Genomic DNA, 27,277 nt, shown 5'->3' on the forward strand with positions numbered 1-27,277 from the left:
CCGGGAGTCAACAGGTGCAACGTTTTTTTTTTTTTTTTAAATCAAAGTGTGACGATTGAGTTATCGTCGGGAATCAGCCAAAACAAAGATCCCATTCGCGTAATAGAAATTAGGTGCCAGTCATGGTACCTTAGAAGTTTCAAAAAAAATTTTTTTTTTCAATATTAAAATTTAGTTTCATTCTAAAGTCAATTTGAGTTCGTTGCTGTTTTTTGGTGAATTTTTTGTACTAAAAGAGAGAGAGAGAGAGAGAGAGAGAGAGAGAGAGAAAATAAATCTTCCACTCGCAAAGGGTTGTTTCTTTACCAAAATGACAAACAAATTTGAGGTATATGGAAATTATCGTTTTTTTTTTAAATTTAATTTAATTAACATTGTTACTAATATTAGTATTTATTTACATATAATTAAGATTTTAATTATTAACATAATTAGTATTTCCGTATCCGCGTTGGTTGAGGTCGTTTAGGCGTTTAGAAATTCGTGTTCAATTTTGAGTCGTGCGTTCGAATCCCCCGAATATTATTTTTTTTTTAATTACTTTTTTTCAATGAATTTTATTTACTTAAAATATATATATAAATTTTTTTTATAACTTATTTTAAAATAATTTAATTTTAATAATTTAAAATAATTTAATTTTAATAATTTAAAATAATTTATAACTTATTTTTAGCAATATTTTTCTTATTTTTTTTATCTTTATTTTGATAACTACTTTGTTATCTTATTTGTTGTTTTTAATCAATACTGCTATAACCTCATTTTACTCTAGTGAAAAATGGTTAACATTTTTTTTTCTTTTTTTTTTTGCCAATCAAAAATCATTTGTTGTTAAATAAAAGAACTAGATTAACTTTAATTATGGGATACAATTAAATGCTTTCCGATTTTTTGGAGCGTAAACATCATATGTGACATAGATTGGGGGCATATGTTCTATTCTATGTGACGACCGGAAATTTCCGGGGGAGTAATTTTGCGTAATTCAATGTACGATGCGTGTCCAACAAGATGACTCCGGTGTCATCAAAAATTACAATGTCATTAGGATACGCTTCTTTAGTTATAACAATTTCTCATCATAAAATGTGTCCACTGTAGAGTATCTCTGTCAATATTATTATTTTTTAAAAAATTTTTATTAATAGCTATTTTTAATTCAATGAAGAAATATAGACAAGAAGTTGCAGCTTTCACTGAATTAAATGACTTATATATATACTTGTATGTTTATGAATGTGTGTATGATTATAAAAAAAAATCGGGGGGAAAATGAATTAAATTGCTATAATAATAAAAATTTATATTATGTGAAGATCCACCTTTATCGTATGATTATATACTTTCCATGTCATCGCTTTTGAGAAAGCATGTCGTTCCATTTCACTTGCTAATTATAACGCGTGAAATAAATTCAGTAATGTTTTGTTGAATACGGAAGAAATTTTACTCATAACTATTTTTTTTTTCTTATAAATCGAAATTCATCTATAAAATTGTCGATTTATTTTTTATGACTGTAATAATAATAACAATAATAATAATCATAATAATGATGATAATAATAGTAATAGCATTGTCCTTTATTTCGCATTTATACAATTTTACAATATAGAGTTTTCTTTACGCATTCAATGTTTGATTTATTTTCATGTGATTGGATATAAATAAAAAAAAAATTTATTTGAATTAAAAAAAAAATTTCTTTGAAATAACCAAAAAATTTGTTTTAGGTTGGTTTCCATTGTCCCCACTCGCCTTTTTTAATAATTCTCGTCAACTACCCTACCTTGCTCTAGTGAAAATTTAGTGACTTTATTGTTAAAATTAAAAGTTACTATATTAAAAGTTAAAGTTACAAAAGTTACTAAATCTTTACTAGAGCAGGGTGCGCTAGTTAAGGAGAATTATGACAAATGACGAGTGGGGACAATGGAAACCAACCTTTACTACAAAAAAAAAAAAAAAAATGGTATATTTGGTTCAAACAAAAACTTTTCTCCGAGTATTAATAGTTGTTGGTTTTGTTTTGGGTTTTTGACTTTGAATTAGTTAAAAATAACTAATTCGATAGCAAAAAGTGAGTTACTGATTCTAGTACAGTAATATTTCTACTAATCGTTTAGTTAAAAATAACTAAATATTAAATTCCCTTTTAAGTTATGTTAAAATAAATAAAATTTCTGGTAACTAATTCAATTAGTCAAGATTGATTATTTTTTTCAGTTATTTTTCCACTGAAATTTTAGTTACTTTTTACTAATATTTAGTTAATTTCTACTAATTACTGAAGCAAACAGTTAGACAAGATTTGACTGACAATTATGTATTTTTAATTCAGATTCTGAGGAAAAGAAAAAGTATTTTGAAGAATTTAGATTTAAAATTTGTAAAAACAAGAACAGAATTTTTTTTACAAATTGGTGTTTTAATTAATTAATTTCTTTTTTGCTTTTGATGCTTTATTGGATTCGGTATTTAAAATAACAATATGAAGTAAATCAATTGAATATACATGACATGTATTTTTGAAGGATTGTGATTTGAGTGAAGTCAACTGTGAAATACATTACGGACATCCGATTAATTTAATTGTTGCTTGGATAACATAGAAAGTCACAATACATATATATATATGTATATATGTTAAGTGAAGTTGTGGCTGCCTCACTATTTTCTCAATTTCAATATACAGGCATATATTGAAATTGGGAAAATGGTGAGGCGTAAAAAAAACATAAAAAGAATTCTAATAATTTCTAATAAGCGATTAAATTTCTCTTGCGCCACTGTTCCGAGTCTATAACTGACTATACTAGATGACTAATCACTGATTATTATTTACTCTTTCTCTCATATACATATATATGTTGTGTATGCAATTCATCCATCCGTAAACGTTCCTCAATTTCTACCGCAAATATGTATGCGCTTGTTCGAATATATGATATTAATTGAGCGCGAAAAGAATTGCAAAATTTTTAAATTCAAAATTTTTGAGAAATTAAATTTTTTTATGTATCGTTATTTGATCAGAAACTAAAAATAATAATTTTCTAAATAAATAATAATTATTATTATTATTTATATATGAAGTTAGTGACCGTTATAATTTATTAATAAGATTTATTATTATTATTAAAAATATTTTTTCTTATTGAGTGTCATTTTCTTTTTTAACGGTTTTAGACTCAGAAATATATGTGGAATACCACTTGTCATTTATCATAATTCTCGTCAACTACCGCACTCTGCTCTAGTGAAAATTTAGTAAGTTTATTATTAAAATTGAAAGCTACTATTAAGTTACTAAATTTTCACTAAAGCAGGGTGCAGTAGCTGATGAGAAGTATGACAAATGGCAAGTGGGGATTTTGGAGAGTGGGGACAATGGAAACCAATCGGAATAGTGGAATACGTGAAATAATTTTTTTGGTTGACATTTGGCAATGGATGCGCGCGCATCATCTCGTCTTAAAAATTCGTCTGCAAGACAATGCAATTTAGCTATTGTGGAAGTAGCCTAAAACGACGAATTTCCATTTGTCTAAAATTACAAATGTTCGACAGCAAAATGACAGATAGATTTTGGCGTGAATTTTAAAATTAACCAATCACAATTTTCTTGATAATTTCTGATTAGTAAATTTTAAAAAATTGCGCCAAAATTTTTCTATCAATTATTTTTCGGACATTTGCCATTTTCGGACAAATGGATAATCGGCGTTTTAAGAATTCTATCAAATGACAATTATTGTAATTAAAAATTGGAACGAATGATTGGAAATTTTGGCATTTAAAAATTCGTATGACTTAAAATTCTGTTAAATTTGAAATTGTAATATTTTAGTCTCTTAGTGTAGTTAAAGTTTTTTTTAAATTGATATCGTTAAGAAATTATTTTTTGTCTGTCGAATGAAGTAGAAAATCAAGAATTTTCAATTAAGAGTCTCACTTTTGTTATTTGAAAAATGTTTGTCAGAATAATTTAATTTTTATATTGTTTTTAATTGAATATTTATAATCTTTTTTGAAAATATGATAGCTATATATATATATACTTTCGAATAACCTCTGGATGCTTTAATCGAGACCAACTTGAGAAAATCATTCCTGCTTGGGAGAAACTTAATATAAGTTTAACAACTTTAATACTCAATTATTATATATGAGTTAAAAGAAACGTTCTACATTTAAATAAAATGAAAGTCGTCATACTTTTAACTTCAATATTATTAACATGTGATATGGTTCATTGAAAATTTAATTTTATTCTTCTTCAATTTATTTCTTTGTTTAACTCGGAGAATAATTAACAAAGAGTCTGGAATTTTTCTTTTTTCAAACGATGCACGAAAAAATAATTTTTTAGGTTAAGAATCATGTCAAAATCTTATTGACAATAAATATAAAATAATCAGTGGAACATCCCAATTGTGACACTTTGCAAGGAATGGTAGTTTTTTTTCTATACAGGGCGGGGAACTAGACTAGATTAGAGCAGGGTGAGGCAAGTGTCAAAAATATATAGATATGTCATATTTCGGACGTTCTACCAGAAATTCCAAAGGAAATTTACATGTGTCCATATTCTAAACTAACCCTTAAGTTTAAATCAAACATATTGTAATTTTCATTTAAACAAATAATATTTTTAATTGAAAGTGACAAATATTTTCCATATATTAAAATAAAACTTACAAATTATGTGAAATTAAACAAAATCGTTTAATCTAATCTGATTATGTTAAAATAACCAAAATTTCTGGTAATTAATTTAATTAGTTGTCTATATTTTTTACAGTTATTTTTCTACTGAAAATTAGTTATTTTTTACTAACTGACGAAATAAAAAGTCAGCCAAAGAATTAATTAAAAATTAGTTTAGATTTAATTTAATCTAATGTAATCTAATTCAATCTAATTCAGATTTAGAGAGTGAAAATAGTAAAATAGAAAATATCATAATAGTACATAATAGAAATAAATTAAACGCATTTAATTTCTCCTTTTGTATATAAAATATATAATATATATAGATGCAAGTATTATTACATTAAATTAATAAAAAGTAAATATCTATTATCTTTTTATTGAACGAAGTCAAAAATAGATGGAAAATTATGTGTGTGTGTGAAAATTTTTTTCGCGTACATATACATATATGTATATAGAAAAACATATAGCAAGGCCGACTTTCGAAAATCATTTTAAAATACATTTCACGTGCTAGAGAGTAATTTTTAAATCTTACCAGCACGACAAATGCAATGCTTATTCAGGAATTTTTGTGTGCACGCACACATAAACTATTTTATGTATATGCATTTACAAAGATCTTGAATATGCATTATTGTTTAACAAAAATGCATATATACCTCTAGTACGTGTCTCAATTAACATATGAATCACGACCCTCGTTTTTTTTTTCTTATGATTTTGAAATTAAGGATTTTCTTTACAATTCTTACAATAGAAACCCCCTCGCCTTTTAACTGTGACCAATTTTTTTCCTTGATAATTTCTAATTTATGCACTTCCTATGTATACAAAATTACCAAATCATTCATAATTTTATTTAAAAAAATTTGTTCGTATTTCTATTGTAGTGTGATTTTTTTTTTTAACTCACAGCTTGAATTTGATGAAAAATTCTGAATGTTTTCTTCTTTTTTTTATTATGTTAATTTAAAATTATTTTTATATATTTAAAATATTTAATATTTTAATTACGTAAAATATTGATAAATTTCTTTATTTTGGTTGTAAGAATTTAAAAAAAAAATTGTATACATAAAAATTTCAATTTTTAATAACTTTTTATATTCATTTTTATTTTCCTTTTATGATATAATTTAAAATAGTTTATAAATATAAATTTATGTTTATTTGAGACAAATAAAATTTATTTGAAACAAATAAAAATATATTTCTCTCAGAGTTTAATAACTTTTTATTATAGTTTTATAAATAAAAAATTTTATTTAGCGCATGTAAATTTTTTAATTAAACTAAATAAAATTTATTTGAAACAAAAATCTTAACTGAAATAATTAATTAAAACTTTCGCTATAGTGAAAATTTTTGCTGTTCCAAGTAAAATTTTTTTTCTATGAAATATATTATCTCCGAATGTATTTATTGCAAATAATAATAATAATAACAATATTATTATTATTACTATTATTATTATTATTATTATTAGTATTATTTAACATATTCGTTTATTATAAATTTAGCTAAATCAACTTTATAATAAACTGTTAAGAGAAAATATAAACTGTATAACAATACTTATCAAGTACGGAAAAAAAAATTTATTTTATTCAAATACTCGATTAGTTCACTATTATTAAATAAATATTTATTTAAGACAATTAAATTGTATTTGTTTCAAATAAAGAAATTATTGGTTCAAATACAATTTATTTAATTCAAATAAACATTATTTGTTTCAAATAAATATTTATTTGATAATAGTGAAGTAATCGAGTATTTGAATCAAATAAATTTTTTTTTAGTGTATGCATTAAAGTATTTCAAATCGATTAAATTAATATTTTGAAATTATTATTATTATTATTATTATTACTTATTTCTCCATAGGGTCAGTCGGGGTAAATCCGAACGGGGGGTAAATCCGAACGCTAATTATTTCAGCTTAATTAAAATTTTTAAAAATAAGTTCGATATGAGAATTTTTACCTCAGATCCTCTTGAAGAGATTCTAAGTATTATCCCATTTTTTGTTTGTTAATTAGCAACAGCATAAACAAAGATAACAAGTATTGCAAAAAAGATTGAAAATCAAAGATGACACTCTTTCAGTATTTTGTCTCGTATTTCAAGAAAAAGAAGCTAAAAATTCATTTTATTATTTATAATTGTTTGTTATGAATACTAGAACAGAAACTATATTTGATTTTTGCCTTCTGTAAAATTTTATTAATAATATCAGACCGTTCGTATTTACCCAAGAAAATTGGAAAACTGGGGTAAATCCGAACGGTATTTTTAATCATTTTTTTTTACATCAAAGCCACACAAAATTGTTTTTATTTGATTACACTATTATTTTAACATTATAAAAGTACATAGAAAAAAGTTTTTCTTTCTATATGTATCCTCGTTAGTAATTTATTAATAAGCAGAAACTTAATCTCTGTTCTCTCGAAGGAGTGTTTCAATTTTTTTGCCAAATGGTTTGTTGAAAAAAGTTTTTCAGGATCTTAATAAAATTTGGTATTCTACGGTTTTTGGGGTCGCTAATTACCAATTTGAAGTCAGTTTTTCAAAATTCAAAATGGCGGACGAGAATTAAAAAATCCATTGGATTCGCTCGAAAATTGTTACTCGGGGGGTTTCAGGGTCGCTGATTACGAATTTGGAGTTAGCAAATTTGATCATTTTTAAAAATAAGTTTTAGGAAAGTCCGCCATTTTGAATTTAAAAAATTTGACTTTTATTTTTGTATTTACATTCAATCACTCCAAAATACTTTCTGTACCAAGTTTTGCAAAAATCCGTTATGATTTGATAAAGTTATTGAAGGTTTTAATTGTGTAATGCATTTTAATTTTTAACCTGTTTGATTTTTGTATTTATATATGATGCATTATTACATAATAGGTTTATTATCGTATTTTTTTTGAGTTTTTATATAAGTTTAACAATTGCAATACTTTAAATTTATTTTCCCTAAGATTTTTCTGAAATACAGTGGCGTTCGTATTTACCCCCATATTTTAGGAAAGTTGCAAAGTATCGAGGTAAATACGAACGCTAAGTTTCCTGCGATTGTAATTTATCAAAAATTTTTTCTACCCCATAAAATTGTTCTATGGAAGTAAAGTAACAACTTCATGCACCAGAATACCGGAAGTATTTTTTTTTTAAAGAAAAAACTTATGTTATTGTTGAAACTTACTAAAAGCGTTCGGATTTACCCCTGTTGACCCTAATTTATTATCCCGTAAAGAATTCCAGAAAATTGTAACACTTAATAAAAATGTGAAACAATTATCATAATTATGAACTTTTATTTTGTTATATATACCACTATGTAATTATCCACACGAATTTAGTGCAATTAACTAAAGAAATCATTAAAACTTTTAGTCTTCGAAATTGAGTAATTAGTAATATAATTACATTTAAATACATACATTCTTAAAAGAAGATCTATATGTGAAGAAAAAAAAACAAAAGAATGTAAATCATTAAAATTCTGTTCTATATGTTCTAATCTTAATAAATCATTAATGCATGTGTTTATATATATATATATATATATATATATATATATAAAGAGAGTGAGAGAGAGAGAGGAGAGAGAGAGAAATGGGGAAAAAAATTATTGATAAAATATAAGGAAACAGGGGAATTTGAGACATGAGGACCGAAAACAGGTTTTAAACTAGACGTTTCATCGTTCGCATTTCTAACCACGTCATCTGTGTGTGCTCGTAATTAAGGTTTATAAAGATGGAGAGTAACTTTCGTTTTCTTTGCATTGGTAACTGTACTTGATGGTTTTTTTCTTCTTTTTTTTTTTCTTTTTTACATTAAAGATATTTGAACTGAAAGTCGTTTGTATACTTTTCATGAAAATTTGTTCGAAGAAAATGATTGTACAATTTCTCATTTATAAAAAAAAAATTAAAAAAAATTTTCTTTTTTCTTTTAAAACATTTTGATTATATAGTAGACTATTAATTACTTTATACCTACAGATACTTAATTATCTATTTAACTTCAATAATAATGACTATAAGTGTGCATTTTTTTTTTTTTTTTTTTTTGATTCCGTTTTAATTAAATAATTATATATTTCAAATTTTTCTGATCTGTCAATTTAGGACGCATGAATTTTGGATAAAAATTTATTTGTTTCTAAAGTTCATATGGTTAGAATTTTTATTTTTCGAATTAGCATTTGATAGAAATTATTTTTTAATGTATTTTTAATTAACAAAATTTTTTTGGTACGGAATTTTTATTTGACAGAATTTTTTTTTGACAAATTTCTTTTTACCCAATTTTTTTTATTTAAAAAAAAAATCTAATTTAACCGAATATTAATTTAACAGAATTCACATTTAGTAGAATTTAAGTGATTCGAATTTTTGAATGCCAAAATTTTAAATTCACCTAATTTTCATTTGTACGAATTTGTATTTGTACGAATTGTCATTTGATAGAATTTTTAAATCGTCAAGTATCCATTTGTCCGAAATTAAAAATGTCCGACAAATAATCGTCAGAAAGATATTGGCGCTATTTTTAAAGTTGACTAATCAGAAATTATCAAGAAAATTGTAATTGGTTAATTTTAAAATTCGCTCCGAAATCTTTTTGTCCATTATTTATCGGCCATTTGTAATTTCAGACAAATGAAAATTTGGAACACGTGAAATAAATTTTTTGTAATAAACAGTAGCTTATTTTATTCAGTGGAACATTTTCTACTATTGTACACTTTTTTAAATTGTTAAAAGTATGTTGTTAAAAAATTATTTAATACATAAAATTTTGTATTGATTTTAATTTTTTAACGATTCATACTTTTAATAATTGAAAAAAGTTTGCAATTATAAAGAATGTTTTGCTGATTAAAATAAGTTATTGTTAAGGTTATGTGATTATTAAAGAATTATCAATTATGTTATTGACAATAAATATAAAGTAATCAGTGCAACATCCCAATTGTGACACTTTGCAGGGAATGGTAGTTTTTTTCGCTGCAGGGTGGGGAACTAGACTATAAGAAAGCAGGGTGAGGCAGTTGTCAAAAATATAAAGATGTGTCATATTTCGGACGTTTTACTTAAAATTCCAGTGGAAATTTACATGTGCCCATTCTAAACTAACCCTTAAGTTTAAATCAAACTTATTATCATTTTCATTGAAACAAATAATATTTTCGAATGAAAGTGACAAATATTTTTTATATATTAAACTAAAATTTACAAACTGTGTGTGAGATTCTAAATTAATATTTGGTTAAATTAGAATTTTAAGTAAAAAGTTAAATAAAAAGAAATTTTGTAATATAAAAATTCGTCTAAAAAATAATTAATCTAATAAAATTTTTTAAAATGATAATTTTAACCAATAATTTTGATGGCAAATATGGGTCTTGTTGATTTTAAAGATTTCAAAGCATTCGTTTTTTATTAAATAATACGACATTAACAATAAGAAAATAAAATAATATTATTAATATAGTTTAACATTTATAAATAAGTAAATAAATTAAATTAGTGATTTAGATTCTTTTTCAACTTCTAGATATAATAATTTTCAAATAGTAACAATAAAAGAAAGAAAAGATAAAAAGGCCATGATAATAAAATATTAAACGAATGAATTTCTCATTAATTTTTTCTTGTTACAGGTACTTTACTTGACAATTTTCTTGTCAAGCATCATTGGCTATCAATGTTCCGAACTCCCGAAGCCTACTTACACTAGAACAATGTTAAAAGTGTCCAGAAGTCTTCCTGGTGAAACAGAAGAATTGAAAGTTCGTACCAGTGAAGGTAAATTAACAACATTGATTGTCAAGAGAAAAGATAGACCACCAATTTTTGATAATTTAAAAACTCTAAAAACAGAACAAAATGAATCAACTCGTTATAATAATGAAAATCCACTAATAAGTTGGACCATTAGTAACAATAATAATAATAATAATAATGAAAACGTTGTTAGACCCCTTGAAGTAGAACAAATACAAAGAATACGCTCACAACTTAATACAAATCAATCAGAAAACAAAAATACCAATATAAATGGTGATTTTGAAGATCGTAATAAAGCCATTGACTATGGTAATTGGAAACCAATTGATGAAATTCAAAAAGATCAAGAAACACTAAACAGTGATAATTATCAAAATTTTCAATCACCCACAACAACCACCGCAACAACAACAGAAAATAAAATCTCAAGAAATAATTTAGTTTTAATAAGTAATTTTCGCGATAGAAATGAGAGAAAATTAAATTATCAAATTGAAGAAAAAAAAGTGGGCAAATTTTTAAATAATAATGCTGAGCCATATGCATTTTTTCCACATGAACCACGACCATTAAAAAGAACAAATATTGGCGCAAATTTAATGAAAAATCGTGATGCAAAAAATGTACCACCTGAAGTGACAATAAAATCAGAATTAAATGTTAAATCAATACCATCAAAACAAACGTCATCAATAATGACTATTGATATTGATGGTACACCAATAATACATGGAAAAAGAGTTCCCGATGATCCAATTGATAGATTTCAAGTATGGAGAAATGCGAGGGTTATTAATAATCGTTTAATTCCCGAAGGTGCCATGTCAGTTACTGTTGATCCTTCAACACTTCAGCAGTCTTCTGAAAATCTTGTTGAAAAGCAGAGATTCAAACAGTTCTTCGAAGATGTGAATCGCAGGTATTAATATTTAACGAAAACAAAAAAAACCAAACTCATCCTGACGTTAACAAAAATTCACCGACAAATTATTATTTAACATTTTAATGATCTAAGTTGAATTCAATTATTACGTTTGGGTATTAATATTTTATTTCTGTTAATTCTTAAATCTTTATGGTGATATGCTAAATGTCTAATATATTAATATATTTTATATGGTAAATGATTTTTATATTAACAAATTGTACATTACATTACTGTAGTATTATCATAATTATTATGATGTTTATGGTGATTTAAGGGCATCCGGGAGAAAATAATGGTTTTATAGATTTCTTCTCATTTGAAAAAAATAGAATATTTTAGGTTGTAATTTTTTGGAAATAATACAGGAAGGTACCCTGCTGTGGGCTTCTCTCGGAATTTTGCATAATCTTGATAAATAATTATTGTAAAAAATGTTTAAACATTGGCAAAAAGGGGTTTCGTAGATTTCTTCTCATCTTTAAAGGATAAAGTATTTCGAGTTGGCATTTGGAGGAATAATAAAGAAAGGGTCACTGAGTGGGGCTCTTCTCCATTTTTGCAATAATATTGTGAGGAAATTATTTTATTAAAAATTTAAAGTGGAGTAATTTGTCGTAAGTTAGTTCAGCAGCGGATACTAGCTAGAATTGGCGCCACCTTCTGGGCCACTGACACATAGATTCAATGTCTGTCCCCACTTTTGTCAAAAATCCAACTTTTATAACCACGATTTTCAATACTTTTCTACAAAATTACTTGTCAAAATGGAGATGAATCTTAAGGCCAGGTCCAAGTGAGGCAGCGTCATCTACATTGAAACTAAAATTTTGGAAAATTTTCAACAGCCTTTTCTTGAAAACAAGATGGTAAAATGCTTTTTCCTTTATGGATAATTGATTATTGGCAAGATATACACCAGCTAAAACTTTTTTTGAGTTAAAATAATAAAAAAAATTTCATGTCAATAAATTAAATATGAGCACTTTTTTCACAAAAACTGTAACAGTACTTTCTCAGAAATTACAATCAAAAATGCAATTTCCATTTGGAAAATTAATAAACGCTCAAAAATACACGACCTAAGATTTACCAATCACGAAAATAACAAAAAAAAATTTTATTAAATATTTAACATATTGATACTGCTTTACTGATTGTGACAGCCCTTTGGTAGATTATGTATTTCAGGTGGTTAGCAACAGCGCCAATCTCCTCCTTTCGGCAAAACTGCGAAACGTCTGGTGACATATATAACCTACTGCCAAACGGCTGTCATAATGAGTAAAATATGTTATGTTAAAATACTTTTTTTTGTTATTTTCGTGATTGGTAAATCTTAGATCGTGTATTTTTTAGCGTTTATTAATTTTCCAAATGGAAATTGCATTTTTGATTGTAATTTCTGAGAAAGTACTGTTACAGTTTTTGTGAAAAAAGTGCTCATATTTAATTTATTGACATGAAATTTTTTTTATTATTTTAACTGAAAAAAAGTTTTAGCTGGTGTATATCTTGCCAATAATCAATTATCCATAAAGGAAAAAGCATTTTACCATCTTGTTTTCAAGAAAAAGCTGTTGAAAATTTTCCAAAATTTAAGTATCAATGTAGATGGCGCTGCCTCACTTGGATCAGCTCGCCCTTATCTAATTAATTCGACAAATTCGAACAAGATATTTCAAGTTATTTACGAGTAATATCTCGTAAGGGAAAACACTTTTAGGTTAGGGATTTTTCCCGGATGGCCTTAATTGATTATTTTATAATTATTTTTATATTATTATTAGACAGAAAATATTTTTGAAATTTGTTTCGATTAATTGTAAATATTAGAAACATCTTTTACTTCTTAAAATTTTTTTGGCTATTAAAAATTTAATTACATTACTAATTAATTATTTGGCATAAGGAAACACATTTTCTGAGAAAAATATTTTCTAATATATTAGAAAAAAATAATTTCCAATGAAGTAACGTAAAAAATATCTTGAAGTACTTAAAGTAATTTTAATTTATCTGCGGTATCTTGAGATATTTTAAAATATCCTAAATTAACTGCACTGTCGAAAATTATATAAAGTTTCATAAAATATATTAAATTATCTTGAAGTATTTAAAGTATTTTCAATTATCTGAATTATCTTATAATATTTTTAAAATATCCTGAATTATCTATGCAGTATCGGAAATGTATTGAATAAAATTATCTTGAAGTATTTAAAGTATATTAAAGAATTATCTTAAAGTACTTTAAAGTTATTTTGAAATCTTTGAAATAATCTTAATTATCTTGAAATACTCTAAATTATCTTAAAGTATTTAAAGTTCTTTCAATTATCTAAAGTATCTGAAGTTTTAGGAAAAATCATGAATTTTCTTGAAGTACTCTAAATTATCTTGAAATCATTAAAGTATTCTAAATTATTTTAAAGTATATAAAGTATCTGAAGTTTCATGAAATATTTTGAAATATTCTGAATTATCTAAAATAATCTGAAGTATCCTAAATTATCTGAAGCAAAAATTTATTATTAGAAGTACCGTGAAATATCTTGAAGTGTTTAAATTATTTTCAATTATCTGAAATATTCTGAAATATTTTAAAATATCCTAAATTATCTGAAGTATTTTGAAATATTTTAAAATATTCCGAGAAATATTCTAAAATGTTGAGAATTATCTGAAGTATTATATGATATGTTTTGAATTATCTTAAAGTACTTTAAAGTTATCATAAAATCTTTGAATTAATCTGAATTATCTTGAAGTACTCTAAATTATCTTGAAGTATACAAAGTATTTGAAATTTCATGAAATATTTTGAAACATTCTGAATTATCTATAGAATAATCTGAAGTATTCTAAATTAATTAAAGCAAATATTTAATTATCGTAAAGTATCGGAAGTATTTTAAAAAATTTGAAGTATTCTAAAGTATTTGAAGCATTCTAAATTATCATTAAGTATTTTATGTATCTTAAAAAAACTAATTATCAATTATTTAAGGTAACTTAAATTATTTCCAGTATCGTGAAATATCTTGAAGTATTTTAATGTATCTTGAAAAAGCTTTAACTATCCTAAATTTACTTAAAGTTTTTAAAGTATTATGAACTATCTGAAGTATCCTGGATTATTTATAGTATATCGTAAAATATCTTAAAGTACTCTAAATTATATTGAAATATTTAAAAATATCCTGAATTATCTGGAATAATCTGAAGTTTCTTAAATAATCTGAATTATCTGTTGTATCATGAAATATCTTGAGATACTGTAAATTTCTTTGAAATATTTTTAAATATCCTAAAATCATTCACTTCACGTTAAAAATAACATAACTATACATTGAAATTAAAAAAAAAAATTCTCCTTTCGACTTGGTATTAATTTGATAACCGCATTTTTAATGACGAAATTACTTAAAATTTCGAAATTGAACTTGAAAAGAAAAAATTTTTCAAATTGAACTTCATTAGAAAATAAAAATTTTTCAGTTAAAATTTTTTAGAAAATAAACATTGTGAAACAAAAATTAGAAAATATTTTTTTTTGAAAAAGTGTAGGTATCTTAATGTTATATATATATATTGTTATATTATATTTGTTTTAATTTATAATTATTTTATTTTCTACGCTTTTCTTATTAATAACGAAAATCGAAATCTGTCTGTTATCAATTATTTGACTAGTGTTAAAGATTTTTATAGTTTATTATATTCATGTTACGATGTTTTAAACATGTCGCTGTTTTCTGAAAAAAAATTTTTATAAAAATTAGTTAATTAATTAGATTTTTTATAAATAAACATTGTTTTATGAATAAAATATAGGTACTATTTGTTAAAGATTTCGATTTTATTTTTAAAAAAATATTTCGTTTATGCATGTATATGTAATATGGTAAAAGGGAATAATAACAGTATTATTGTAAAAATAACAATAGTAAAATTTACTAATGTGTATTATTGTAAAAACTTTGTAAATGATTAATATATACTAATTATTATAATACTACTGAAAATGGAAATTAGGTTATTTGTTTGTTATATTTCCAATGTCATATATTATATTAGTATTTGAACAGATGCTACAAGTCTATGATTATTTTACACAGTATTTTTTTTCTTATTGTAATAGTTAAAATTTTATCAAAATATGTCAAGGTTAATAGTAGTTTAATCATATGTTATAACAGTGAGAGACATTGATGTATTCATGTGATTCTTATAAACAATTGAAGAAACCGTGAAATAAAAAATACATATATGGAATTGTAAATATATATATAAAAAAAACAAATAAAGAAGATAAGAAACCCACATGTTTGTTAAATACTTTTGGTTTCATTGACATAGAATTATTTCAAATCTCATTTCTTTCATTTAAATATTTTTTTAACATTTTTATCACCTAAAATGTTGGCCTATCATTATTAGAAAATAATAATCTCATAATTGTAATAAATTCATCATATAAATCTTTGTAAAAACAAAATTAAAAATCGCATTACAATTTTTTTTATTCAAACAATATTGACCAATCCAACTACTCAAAATAGTTTTTAAAAAATTACATTTACTTCAAATGCAGACTTTTATAAATTACAAAAAAATTTGGTATTTAAATTTGATATTTTTTTTTTTTATCAAAGATTGATTATAATATATTCATTTTAGAATTTTTGTAATTTAAAAAATTTTTAATAACAATGAAACATTTGGTAAATAAAATTCTATATTGTAAAAAAATCAGTTTTAAATAATTCGTTACCTTGATGACTTATCAAATAAATATTTACTTGAACATTGCGGAAATTAAATTTAAAAAAAATGGCTCAAATTGATCAGTTTTTTTTTTCTAAAATCCGTTATGTAAGATATATAATCAATGACCAAAAAAAAAAATCTCATAATTGTAGGTTTATAATAAATATTAAATATACAACGATTTTTTAAAATTTCATCCGCCATATTGGACTCGACATTTTTAATTTTTAAAATCTAATGTCAAATATTAAATTACCAACCTCAAAAATGCCTGTGTAAAAATTTTCAAGCAGATCTGATAAATTTTTCAAAAAACCTTCCTCCTTATTGAATTTTTCAAAATTAAGTTCAAAATTGTAATCAGCGAGATAAAAAAAATTCATTTACTTACTTAATAAACCGGTTGTTAGAATTAAATAAATTTTTTTGTCCAACGCCTTCGGTGGAATTGTGCTATTGTACACTAGTCACCAGTGGAGGAATGAGAAATACTGAGAGTAGAGTGGGGATACCCACTTGAAAAGATTCCCCGGAAAGTGCCCCCTGGAGATTCCATCAGAATTCCATCGGAACTTCCAACGGAATTCCGTCGGAATTTCATCGAAGTTCCAAAGAATTTCCGATGGGATTCCGACGGAATTCCGATGAAATTCCGATGGTATTCCGATAGAATTCCGATTATTTCTTTTTTAATTTTTAGAGTTTTTTATAAAATTTTATCTTAGTGTATGGCTCGAAAGATTTAAAAAATCGTATTTCCCTTGGAATTCCGATGAATTATCATAGAAACTTTCTAAAAAAAATATATTTTTAATTAAATATTTACTTGACATCGTTAAAAAAATGGTTTATGTATTAAAGAATTCGTAAAAGAAAAACATAAATCGAATTCAATGTTGTTCAACTTGACAGATCGATTTAATTTCGATTAATCGATTTCTAGCTGTGCTGATAAATATTTCATAAAAAATAAAATTTTTTAGTAAAGTTTCTATGATAAAAATTCTATTTTATAATAATAATAATGTTCTTAATATAGGACTCTAAAAATTAAAATTCCATCAGAATCTCATCGGAATTCTATCAGAATATAATCGGAATTCCGTCGGAAATTCTTTGGAACTCCGCTGAAATTCCGACGGAATTCCGTTGGAATTTCCGACGAAATTCTCATGGAATCTCCAGGGGGCACTTTCCGAGGAATCTTTCCAAGTGGGTAAAAGGCGTAATAAACATTGCAAAACTAACAATAGATATTAAGCAACTAACTAAAACTTTTAATGATCGCTAATCACATAGTTGATGACAAATTGACAGTTTGACAGCTGTCATATTAACTGTTAACTTTATTGATAACTTAACATCAAATTTGTCACCAATAACAACAAAAATTCTTTTATTGAAATTTTTATTAAAACAAATAACTTTTTATAAAACTTGACACTTGATTTGACAGCTGTCAAATTATAATATGAATTAAAAAAATTATCAATTTTACCTTAAATTCTATACCAGCGGATCTAAAAATGTTTTTACTTTCATTTTAGAACGAAAAGATCTCTTTTCAGCAAACTTGACAGTTTATTTGACAGCTGTCAACTGTAATTTATAATTTACAGTTGTTGGACAAAGTATCATGTGCTATTCGTGGAGAACAAGGGCGATTTCTCGCTTGCTCGATTGCTGATCGCGCTTCGCTTGCGCAGCAAACTTCGAGCTCGCGAGAAATCGGCCTTGTTCTCGAAAATTTAGAGAAAAAAAATTTATATAGGTGCCATTCAAGGAATTTTTTTTTTTATCACTTTTTGGAGTATTTTATTAATTTAACTTCACATTTTAAAATGAAACTTGGTATTGTATAAAATTGTTGTGCAATTTTTTTATTTAAAAGCTTCAACAATAAATAATTGAAAAAATCTACTTTTGAACGACTGCACGAAATATGTTGGTATTACTGATTAGAAAATAAAAAACGTCGCGCGCAGCCATAATAGCTGCTTAAAATAAAATAACAAAAAAAACGAAAAATAATATTTACAAAATTTTGACACCAATTTTCTTTTTGGATATAAAAGCTATAAAAATAAAGAAAATTTTGAAAATTAATTTTTTTTACATTTCATTTCGTGTAGTCGTTCAAAAGGGGATTTTTTCAATTATTTATTGTTATATCTGTAGAATAAACAATTGTTGTGACTGAAAAATGTTTTTTTTTGGAACCTGATGTATATCAAGCAATATCATGTTACCAAGTTTAATTTTTAATTGGTGAGGTTGCTCCAAAAAGTGATAAAAAAAAGTCTGAAATGGCACATTAAAATTGAAGAAGAAAGAAGAAGAAAAAATAAAAATTTTTGAAAATTTTTTTAGGTACGGCAGAAATTTCAATGATGAGAATAGAAATGTGTATTACGAATGGGAACCTAATACCTATGAATTCAAGGCTGATAATAACAACAACAATAACAACAACAACAACAACAACAATAACAACAACAATAATAATAATAATAATAATTATAGATCGACAATTCAAAAACGAATGCTTCATCCCGAAAGTGTCACGACATTTCCAAATTCTCCAATATACACACCAGAGAGTCAAAAAATTGCCCCCTTAACAATGAAACCAGGTGCAAGAGCTCCAGTTTTACAATATGCTCATCCAGAATTAGGAGTACAACCGGCAAAAATTTTAAAAAATGAAAAACGACGACCAGACAATTTTCCCGAGAATCAATATTCATTTACCGAGCAACGACATAAAAAGAAATATGTATTGAATGATAAAAATATCGTCGATTCTTATACGCTAAAAAATTATTATCCCAATCAACATTTTTATGGTCTCAAAAAACCAGAGACACCATTTTGGATTAAAATTTCGGAAAATTTGAAAAATCAATTCTCCACCGGTGTTGAGAAAGTGTCACAATTTACAAAACCTGTTTTTGATCCATTAGTTGAGGCAACTCATAAAATTTCACAAAATTTAGGTCTATCTAAAAATCAAGAGGCTCAGGATAAAATTGGAACTGTTGCTTCGAGTTCATCAATTTTAATACCAGCATTGGGTTTAGTTGCTTCGGGTGCTGCACTTGGAATTGGTGCCGTTGCTGTTGGTAGATATTTAGATGTTGATGTTTTAAAGAGATCAAATGAAAATGAAGGTGAAATTGAAGAAACCAGAGCTTTAGAAGCAATTCCAAAATTTATTGATAATGATCAATTTATTCAAATTGATGAAACTAAAGGCAAATCTTTAAATAATGATAATGTCTTTTTGCTTGTAGAAGAAATTCAACCTTCTTCGATTTCAACAATGAAAAGAGAATCAGAAATTATTCCTAACTCAGCGAATGTAGGACAAACTACAATAAGCCAAAGAAGAAAACGAAGTTTGGATCTCGATATATTTGGCACTGAAACAGATATGGAAAATCATGTTCGAACAAAAAGATTCCAAAGAAAAGGTGCCGATCTCATTACTGAAATTGTGGAAATTGATGTGCCCGCCAAGGGAAATATTGACATTACTGAACTTCTCATTCCAAAAAGTTCCAAGAAAAAGGAGACTGAAGATAATTCCATTTTATTGGTGGAAGATGGATCAGTGCCATTGGGAATAATGAATGGAGGTATTGGTGAAAAAGTAGGTAATAATGAGGCTTTAGATAAAATGATAAAAGTCGTTGATGAAATTATAAAGAAATCTAATGATGAAAGGGAAAAAATGGCTAAAAATGATGTAAACAATAGAACGAGAAGAAGAAAAAGAAGCCTAGACAGTGATCAAGAATTATTGGATGCTTTTCAAAACTTAGAACATTCCACTGTTGCTGAAGCAAATCGAATTGATCATTTTGATTGGACGAATACGCAATGTGCCAAAAAAATGTTTTGCGATGCCATGCTTGAAAATGGTTCCGATGCTTCTATATTCATGGAAAAAAGAATGAATTCACTATTATCATTGTAAGTATTTTTTACATTACTATTTTTTTTTCATTTTTTAATTATTTTTTCTGATTGAAATTTTGTTCAATAATAATTTTCGGAAAATGGACATATTTAATTTTATTTCACTCTGAACGCAGCTTAAACAGTTAAATACACTTTTCGAAAATTATTGTTGGACAAAATTTCAATCTCCTACCCAATTTTGCTTTGAACAAACATATTTTGGGCTCTTGCTTCTCTCAACCCTGTTTACAAATTTCATCTGGAAGGTTGCCATTGTTCCCACTCGCCATTTGTCATAATTCTCGGTAACTACCGCACCCTGCTCTAGTGAAAATTTAGTGACTTTATAGTAATTTATAATTTTAACTATGAAGTCACTAAATTTTCACTAGAGCAGGGTGCGGTAGTTGACGAGAATTATGACAAATGGTTAGTTCTTTTTGACCTAGAGAGCTAAATTTTGGTTACAAAATTATTATTTATTATGGTTCGTTTCAAAATCGTGTTGCTAGTACTGTAAAGTTCTTTTTGACCTAGAGAGCCGAATTTTGGTTAGAAAATATTATTCTTTATTTTCGATTGTTACCAAATCCCGTTCTATTGCACCCCTTTTTGAACTAGAGAAACAAATTTTGATAAGGAATATAAAAACAGATTTTTAAAATTCAAAATCGCTAATTAAATTTCAAAAAAATTGTCCAACATATTGGTTCGACAAAAAATTAATATTTTTTTAAATTTAAATGCTTTTTATAACTTTTGTGGGTAAAATTTGGACATTCTGTTTTGCAAATTACTCTTTTTAGTTTATGTCTTTCAACTTTCAAAATAATTTTAAAAATGAAAAATCATTTTTTTTAAATAACTTTTCTTTTTTTGAAAAATATTTTCTTTGTTAGTTTCACATCATCTTAATTTCAACGATATTATTTTTTTCGAAAATTTTGAGAATTCACTTTTACATTTAAATAATATAATTCACAATGAAAAACGGGGCAAACTTCACGATTATAATATTATTTACATAAATAAAGTAAAAGAAAGTCGCTCGAATTTGCTTTCACAATGATTTATGGTATCATATATAGTTATTCTGATAAGAAAGAATAATATGCAATGTTAAAATTTTTCCCGCCAAAAAAAAGAACAATATTGATTCACGTGCAGATTTGAAGACTGCTACGGTTACTTTAGACTATTTCTATAGGTAGACATATAACTTTCTTTTAGCTTTCGCTCGCACGATTCAACGTCCTACTGACTGATTCAACTTTTACCTCTTAGCACAGTTTCACTTAATATATATATATATATATAACTTTAAAGTGCGATGAAGGAAAACGTTATAGAAAAAGATATAAGAAGAGAACTCGATGAACGACTTTAAAAAGATAAAGTTTGCACTCTCCATTATATATGAATGTGTGAGTGAAATCGAAATCTCCTTTTTTACAAAGATTAAATTTGTACTTGTTTTTTTTTAAACTTTTCTCACGAATTGGACAAAATTAAATTTTTTTTTATTACTACACTCATTAATTTAATTAATAATTAAATTTATTGCTAAATTGATATGGGTGATTCTCCAGAAACAGGTCACTTTTGATTCTTTGATTAATTAGTTAATAAATATTATCTAGAATTGGTTTATTTTTTTTTAATTTCTTCATTTTAATGATCTTTAATAAACTCATTATCAATATAATGATATTTTACTTCCCAAAATTTATTTTGTCATCTGAAATATGCTAAAAATATACTTTTGCTCGTTCCACACATGGATTTTGCTATTTTTGAATAAGATTTTGACATTAAAATTAAAAAAATAAAATTTGTCATTATAGTCATTTTAAAGTATGGCTGAAAAACTGTTATTCCCTAAAAGGGTTTTTAATTTTTCGTCCATTTAAATAAAAAAATGTTTATTTATAATGTTTCTTCGTAAATTTTTTTCTGGATCCGGAGTTGAGAATTTGACTAGTTTTTCGAGGTTTTGCTTGTTATTTTCATTGTAACTAAAGCAATTTTTTGATAAATATGTGTAAAAATCCCAATTGAATAAAAATCAACGGTACTAATTAACTAATTAACTTTTAAATTTATATTATTAAACAATACAATTTGCGTATTTTTATTATGTCTCAACTCCGAACCTGTTTAAAACAATCGTTTTTCAAAATAATTTTGAATTTCAACCTATAGTATCGATAAAAGTAATAAAATTGTATAAAATCCCTAAAGGATTTTTTATTTAGTCCTTAATTAACAAAGTAATTAATGTTTTTCATTTGTTTCTCAACTCCAGCTCTCTCAACTCCGGCCCCCGAAATTTTATTGAGCATGCGCAAGTTTCGCGCGAGCAGAAACGACACTCAACTACAGGGCCGTCATTCAGCTTTTCAGTTCCCTTGCGTTTAAGAAACTTAATTTTTTTTCTCTATTTTTATAAAAAAAAGCCGAGATAAATTTCTACAAAACAATTAATTTTTGCAAAGAAATTATTGTTTTGTTCTCGAAAAATTAAATATTAAAAATTTAATTACATGTCTGCGCAAAAACAATGGTGCCTGGGGCCCCGGCCGCCCTTGCTACGCTATTGCGCTGAAAGTACTACAATACATATTTATCGTTAAAATTACATTAAAAACGGTTTTTAAGCTCAAATATTTATTAGAATCACTTGTTCCAATCATAATTAATAAAAAGGATGCAATAAACATGTATTTTTAAATAATTTTGAAAAAAAAATTCCTTATTCAAAAGTGACCCGTTTCTGGAGAATCACCCATATAGTAATTGAAACAAAATTCTTGGAGACAAAAAAATTTTCTTCATTTTCTGTCTTAATTGCCAGATAACATTATTAAATAAACAGGTTTGGGAAGCCAGAGCCCAAAATTTGTTCGTCCAATGTAAAGTTGGGTAGGATTGAAGGTTTGTTCAACAATGATTTTATGAAAGTTTACATATTTAATTGTATTGTAAACACAGCTTAAACAGTTAAATACACTTTCCGAAATTTATTGTTGGACAAAATTTTAATCCTACTCAACTTTGCTTTGAACGAACATATTTGTGGCTCTTGCTTCCCAACCCTGTTTGTTTGCAAATGTCATCTGGCAATTAAAATTGTGTGACAGACAATTATTAATTGACAACGCACGAAAAATATTTATCAAATGCAATGTTTAAATTTTGTTCATTTATAATTTAATGATTAAACTATAAATCAATTTTTGCTTCTCTCTTTCTTAAAATTCGTAATAAAATTGATTTTAATAATTGAAAATTCTATACACTGGAGAAATTGATTAATAAACTTGTCAATAAGAGCATGCCAGCTATGACAGTGACACTTTGGGTTGGTTTCCATTGTCCCCACTCGCCAATATCCCCACCCGTCATTTGTCATAATTCTCGTCAACTACCGCACTCTGCTCTAGTGAAAATTTAAGTCACTTTATAGTAACTTTTAATTGTAACAATAAAGTCACTAAATTTTCACTAGAGCAGGGTGCGGTAGTTGACGAAAATTATGACAAATGGCGAGTGGGGACAATGGAAACCAACCATTAATATCAATTTAGCTATTAAGGCCAGGTCCAAGTGAGGCAGCGTCATCTACATTGAAACTAAAATTTAGGAAAATTTTCAACAGCCTTTTCTTGAAAACAAGAAGGTAAAATGCTTTTTCCTTTATGCATAATTGATTATTGGCAAGATATACACCAGCTAAAACTTTTTTTCAGTTAAAATAATAAAAAAAATTTCATGTCAATAAATTAAATATGAGCACTTTTTTCACAAAAACTGTAACAGTACTTTCTCAGAAATTACAATCAAAAATGCAATTTCCATTTGGAAAATCAATAAACGCTAAAAAATACACTACCTAAGATTTACCAATCACGAAAATAACAAAAAAAAGTATTTTAACATAACATATTTTACTCATTATGACAGCCGTTTGGCAGGTTATATATGTCACCAGACGTTTCGCAGTTTTGCCGAAAGGAGGAGATTGGCGCTGTTGCTAACCACCTGAAATACATAATCTACCAAAGGGCTGTCACAATCAGTAAAGCAGTATCAATATGTTAAATATTTAATAACATTTTTTTTGTTATTTTCGTGATTGGTAAATCTTAGGTCGTGTATTTTTTAGCGTTTATTAATTTTCCAACTGGAAATTGCATTTTTGATTGTAATTTCTGAGAAAGTACTGTTACAGTTTTTGTGAAAAAAGTGCTCATATTTAATTTATTGACATGAAATTTTTTTTATTATTTTAACTCAAAAAAAGTTTTAGCTGGTGTATATTTTGCCAATAATCAATTATCCATAAAGGAAAAAGCATTTTACCATCTTGTTTTCAAGAAAAGGCTGTTGAAAATTTTCCAAAATTTTAGTATCAATGTAGATGGCGCTGCCTCACTTGGACCTGGCCTTAAAAAGTGATGTCAAAATTTGGATTAATTTGATACCTTAATCCTTATATCGAATCAAAATCTTACATGAGTTGATCCAATTCCCGGTATCAATTAAATACCAACAAGAAAACTGTGAAATGTGAACGTTTAATCAAACTGAATCTATCACTAAACACAACCTGAAAATTTTTGCCATAATGTCCCTATTTTTCATGTAGCGTCACATATATATCACTAATATTGAAAGAGAATAAACTGAAACAATTCAAAGAAAAAATTATCAAAATCTATCAATAAAGTTTAATTGTTTAGGCCAAATTATTCAAACAAATTTATTTAAACAATTATAATATATGAAATATAAAAAACTTATTTTTTAAATCAGTAAAGTTTAATTTATTTTTATTTAATTTAAAATTTATTAAATAATTGAAAAATTAATTTTTCTGAAGAAATACAAAATTGAAAATAAATTGAAGAGCAAATAAATGAGAATAATCCCAGAGGGGAGGGTTAATAAAAAAAAAAAAAAAAAAATGCTGTTCGTTTGAACCCCTGAGAACTCTCAATGTATATTATATAGTCAATTAAAAATAATCTCTTTTATAATGAAGTATACTTTTGGAGAGATTATTATCTTGAGGCGATAATATTAACACGTGCTAATTTAAAGAATCATATATACATACATATATTTATAATTCAAGTGTTTACTAAATGCTATTAAAAGTAACGGTCACTACTATTAGAAACGTTTAAAGTCATTTATAATAGCCATCGAGGTTAATTAAAGATAATTCGTTTCTTATACATACATTACCTTTTATCAAAGTGTAATCACAGCGCCACCAATGTGCTTTCCCTAACGCTTTCTAAATTCAGAAACTCAATTGTGTTACCTCCTTTTTTCTCTTCTTTTTAACAGAATACAGCCTGGAGCAGCTGCCCAAGTGTCTGGTCACTTTGAAGAGGTCATGGAGGCCGTGAGGAGGTACGACTGTTCGAAATTTGTATGCCTGCAGGCCAGGCAAGGAAATGTTCTCTTCTAATTATTATTCCCAATTTTACATCACATCATAGCATCTTCAACACCTCTTTTCTTTACATTCGTTATTTATCAAGATTTAAAACATCTCATGAAGAATATAGATTTAATAGAGCGTCAAAAATTTTGTAATTATTATTGTCTACATATAATTAGTGTTATTATTCTAATTATTATTGAGGCCAATGAGAGTTCAATATATAAATAAGTCAATAATGGAGGATGGTCGGCGTAATTTAACCTCAAATTAAAAATTGGTTTTCAACGGAAATAAAAAAAATGATAGAAAATTTAATTTCAATCAATTTTAGAATTTAGAAAATTTCTACTCATTGGAATTAGTGAACAAATTCTCACTAATTCAAATTGACATAGCAAAGAACGACTTTTAAAATTATGGAAATATTTTTTTCACAAGGTTAATTATTTGATGGATTTAAATTATTTCGCTTCACAAATAATTCGCAATAATGAAAGAAACTTGTATTATTAATAAGCCAAAACTGTACATATTTATTAACAATTAATTTATAAGTAATATTTATATTACCATTATAAAAAAATATCTTAATGATAATTAAATAATACTATTTAATTATTTGAATATAAGTATTTGATACTATAAATATCAATTATAATTATCAAATATATATATTTTATATTTGTCCTTTGGTAAGACAAACATTTTTTTTCTTAAAAAAGAGAAAAATCTTCTTCACATGATGATTTTAATTGTATAGTAAAAAACAAAATGTGACAAAAAAGAAAGGTTTATATATTATGATCTCTCTTGAGAATGAAAATAAACTCCAATCATCATTTTTCTTCAAAGGACAAGTAAATTAAACGATACATGATTCATTTGGTTTTTTGCAACTCAATAAATATATTTATTTTCTCCTTGTATGAATGCTTATGAATTTTACATTATAAGATTAACTGATGAAGATCAATTATTGTAAAAATAAAAGAACTTGTTAATTAAATTTATTATACCTACACTTAATATATTGTAAATATTAATTTCTTTTTTTTATCGCAATGAAATTGAAGAAAAGTGAATATAATTATGTACCTCCATAAGAATTAAATCTACATGTAAAAATTTTAAGAATAAACGTTAATATTAAATTGAATCAAAGTCATATAACAATATACTAATAGATGATAACCGGGTAGATTGGGGCGGTGATAGTATTTCATTTTATCCCTCTGGCGCCATCTGGGTGTAAAAACTTGTTAGACATGTCAGAAAAATGATATATATAGGCGATTCCACGTCAGATTTCAGTTCACATTTTTAATTCGGTCAAAATTATTTTTTTTTATTATTTAGTGAAAAAAAATGAATACGTATTTTTTTATTTTTTTATAAGTGGCCAAATTTTTGAATTACGAATTATCTAAATTTTAGTTTTTTTAAAGTGGACCTAAATTTAAAAGTGATCAAATCTATACTTACAATAGTCTACACAGAAAAAACTTGGACTCATTTTTGTTGCAACTCATTTTCTTTTGGGTATCGAAATGAGTATGGGACAAACTTCATGTTATTCAAAATGATATTGGCTGGAATTTCAGATTTCTAAGTTGGCATCATAAGCAGAGTAATTTT

The 27,277-nt window shown here is 25.8% G+C and overlaps 1 protein-coding gene across 1 annotated transcript; it reads left to right on the plus strand.

Annotated features, from left to right (window-relative positions):
* Positions 1-26,668, plus strand: LOC127283646 (SUN domain-containing protein 2-like). The gene is made up of 4 exons (XM_051308652.1): positions 1-328; positions 10,400-11,445; positions 18,595-20,199; positions 25,543-26,668. The coding sequence occupies exons 1-4, from the start codon at positions 311-313 to the stop codon at positions 25,664-25,666; spliced, it is 2,793 nt and encodes a 930-aa protein (XP_051164609.1). The 5' UTR covers positions 1-310; the 3' UTR covers positions 25,667-26,668.
* Positions 26,669-27,277: the final 609 nt, after the last annotated feature.

The sequence above is a fragment of the Leptopilina boulardi genome, unplaced genomic scaffold (genome assembly GCF_019393585.1).
Source record: "Leptopilina boulardi isolate dan_hultmark-lab unplaced genomic scaffold, ZJU_Lbou_2.1 LbouV2_310, whole genome shotgun sequence".
In the NCBI taxonomy this organism is placed as follows: Eukaryota; Metazoa; Arthropoda; class Insecta; order Hymenoptera; family Figitidae; genus Leptopilina; species Leptopilina boulardi.

Excerpts from the sequence above, each read along its gene's own strand:
- LOC127283646 (XM_051308652.1), top strand. Across the intron at positions 11,446-18,594 it reads TTCGAAGATGTGAATCGCAG|GTACGGCAGAAATTTCAATG; the intron begins GTATTAATATTT and ends AAATTTTTTTAG. Across the intron at positions 20,200-25,542 it reads ATGAATTCACTATTATCATT|AATACAGCCTGGAGCAGCTG; the intron begins GTAAGTATTTTT and ends TCTTTTTAACAG.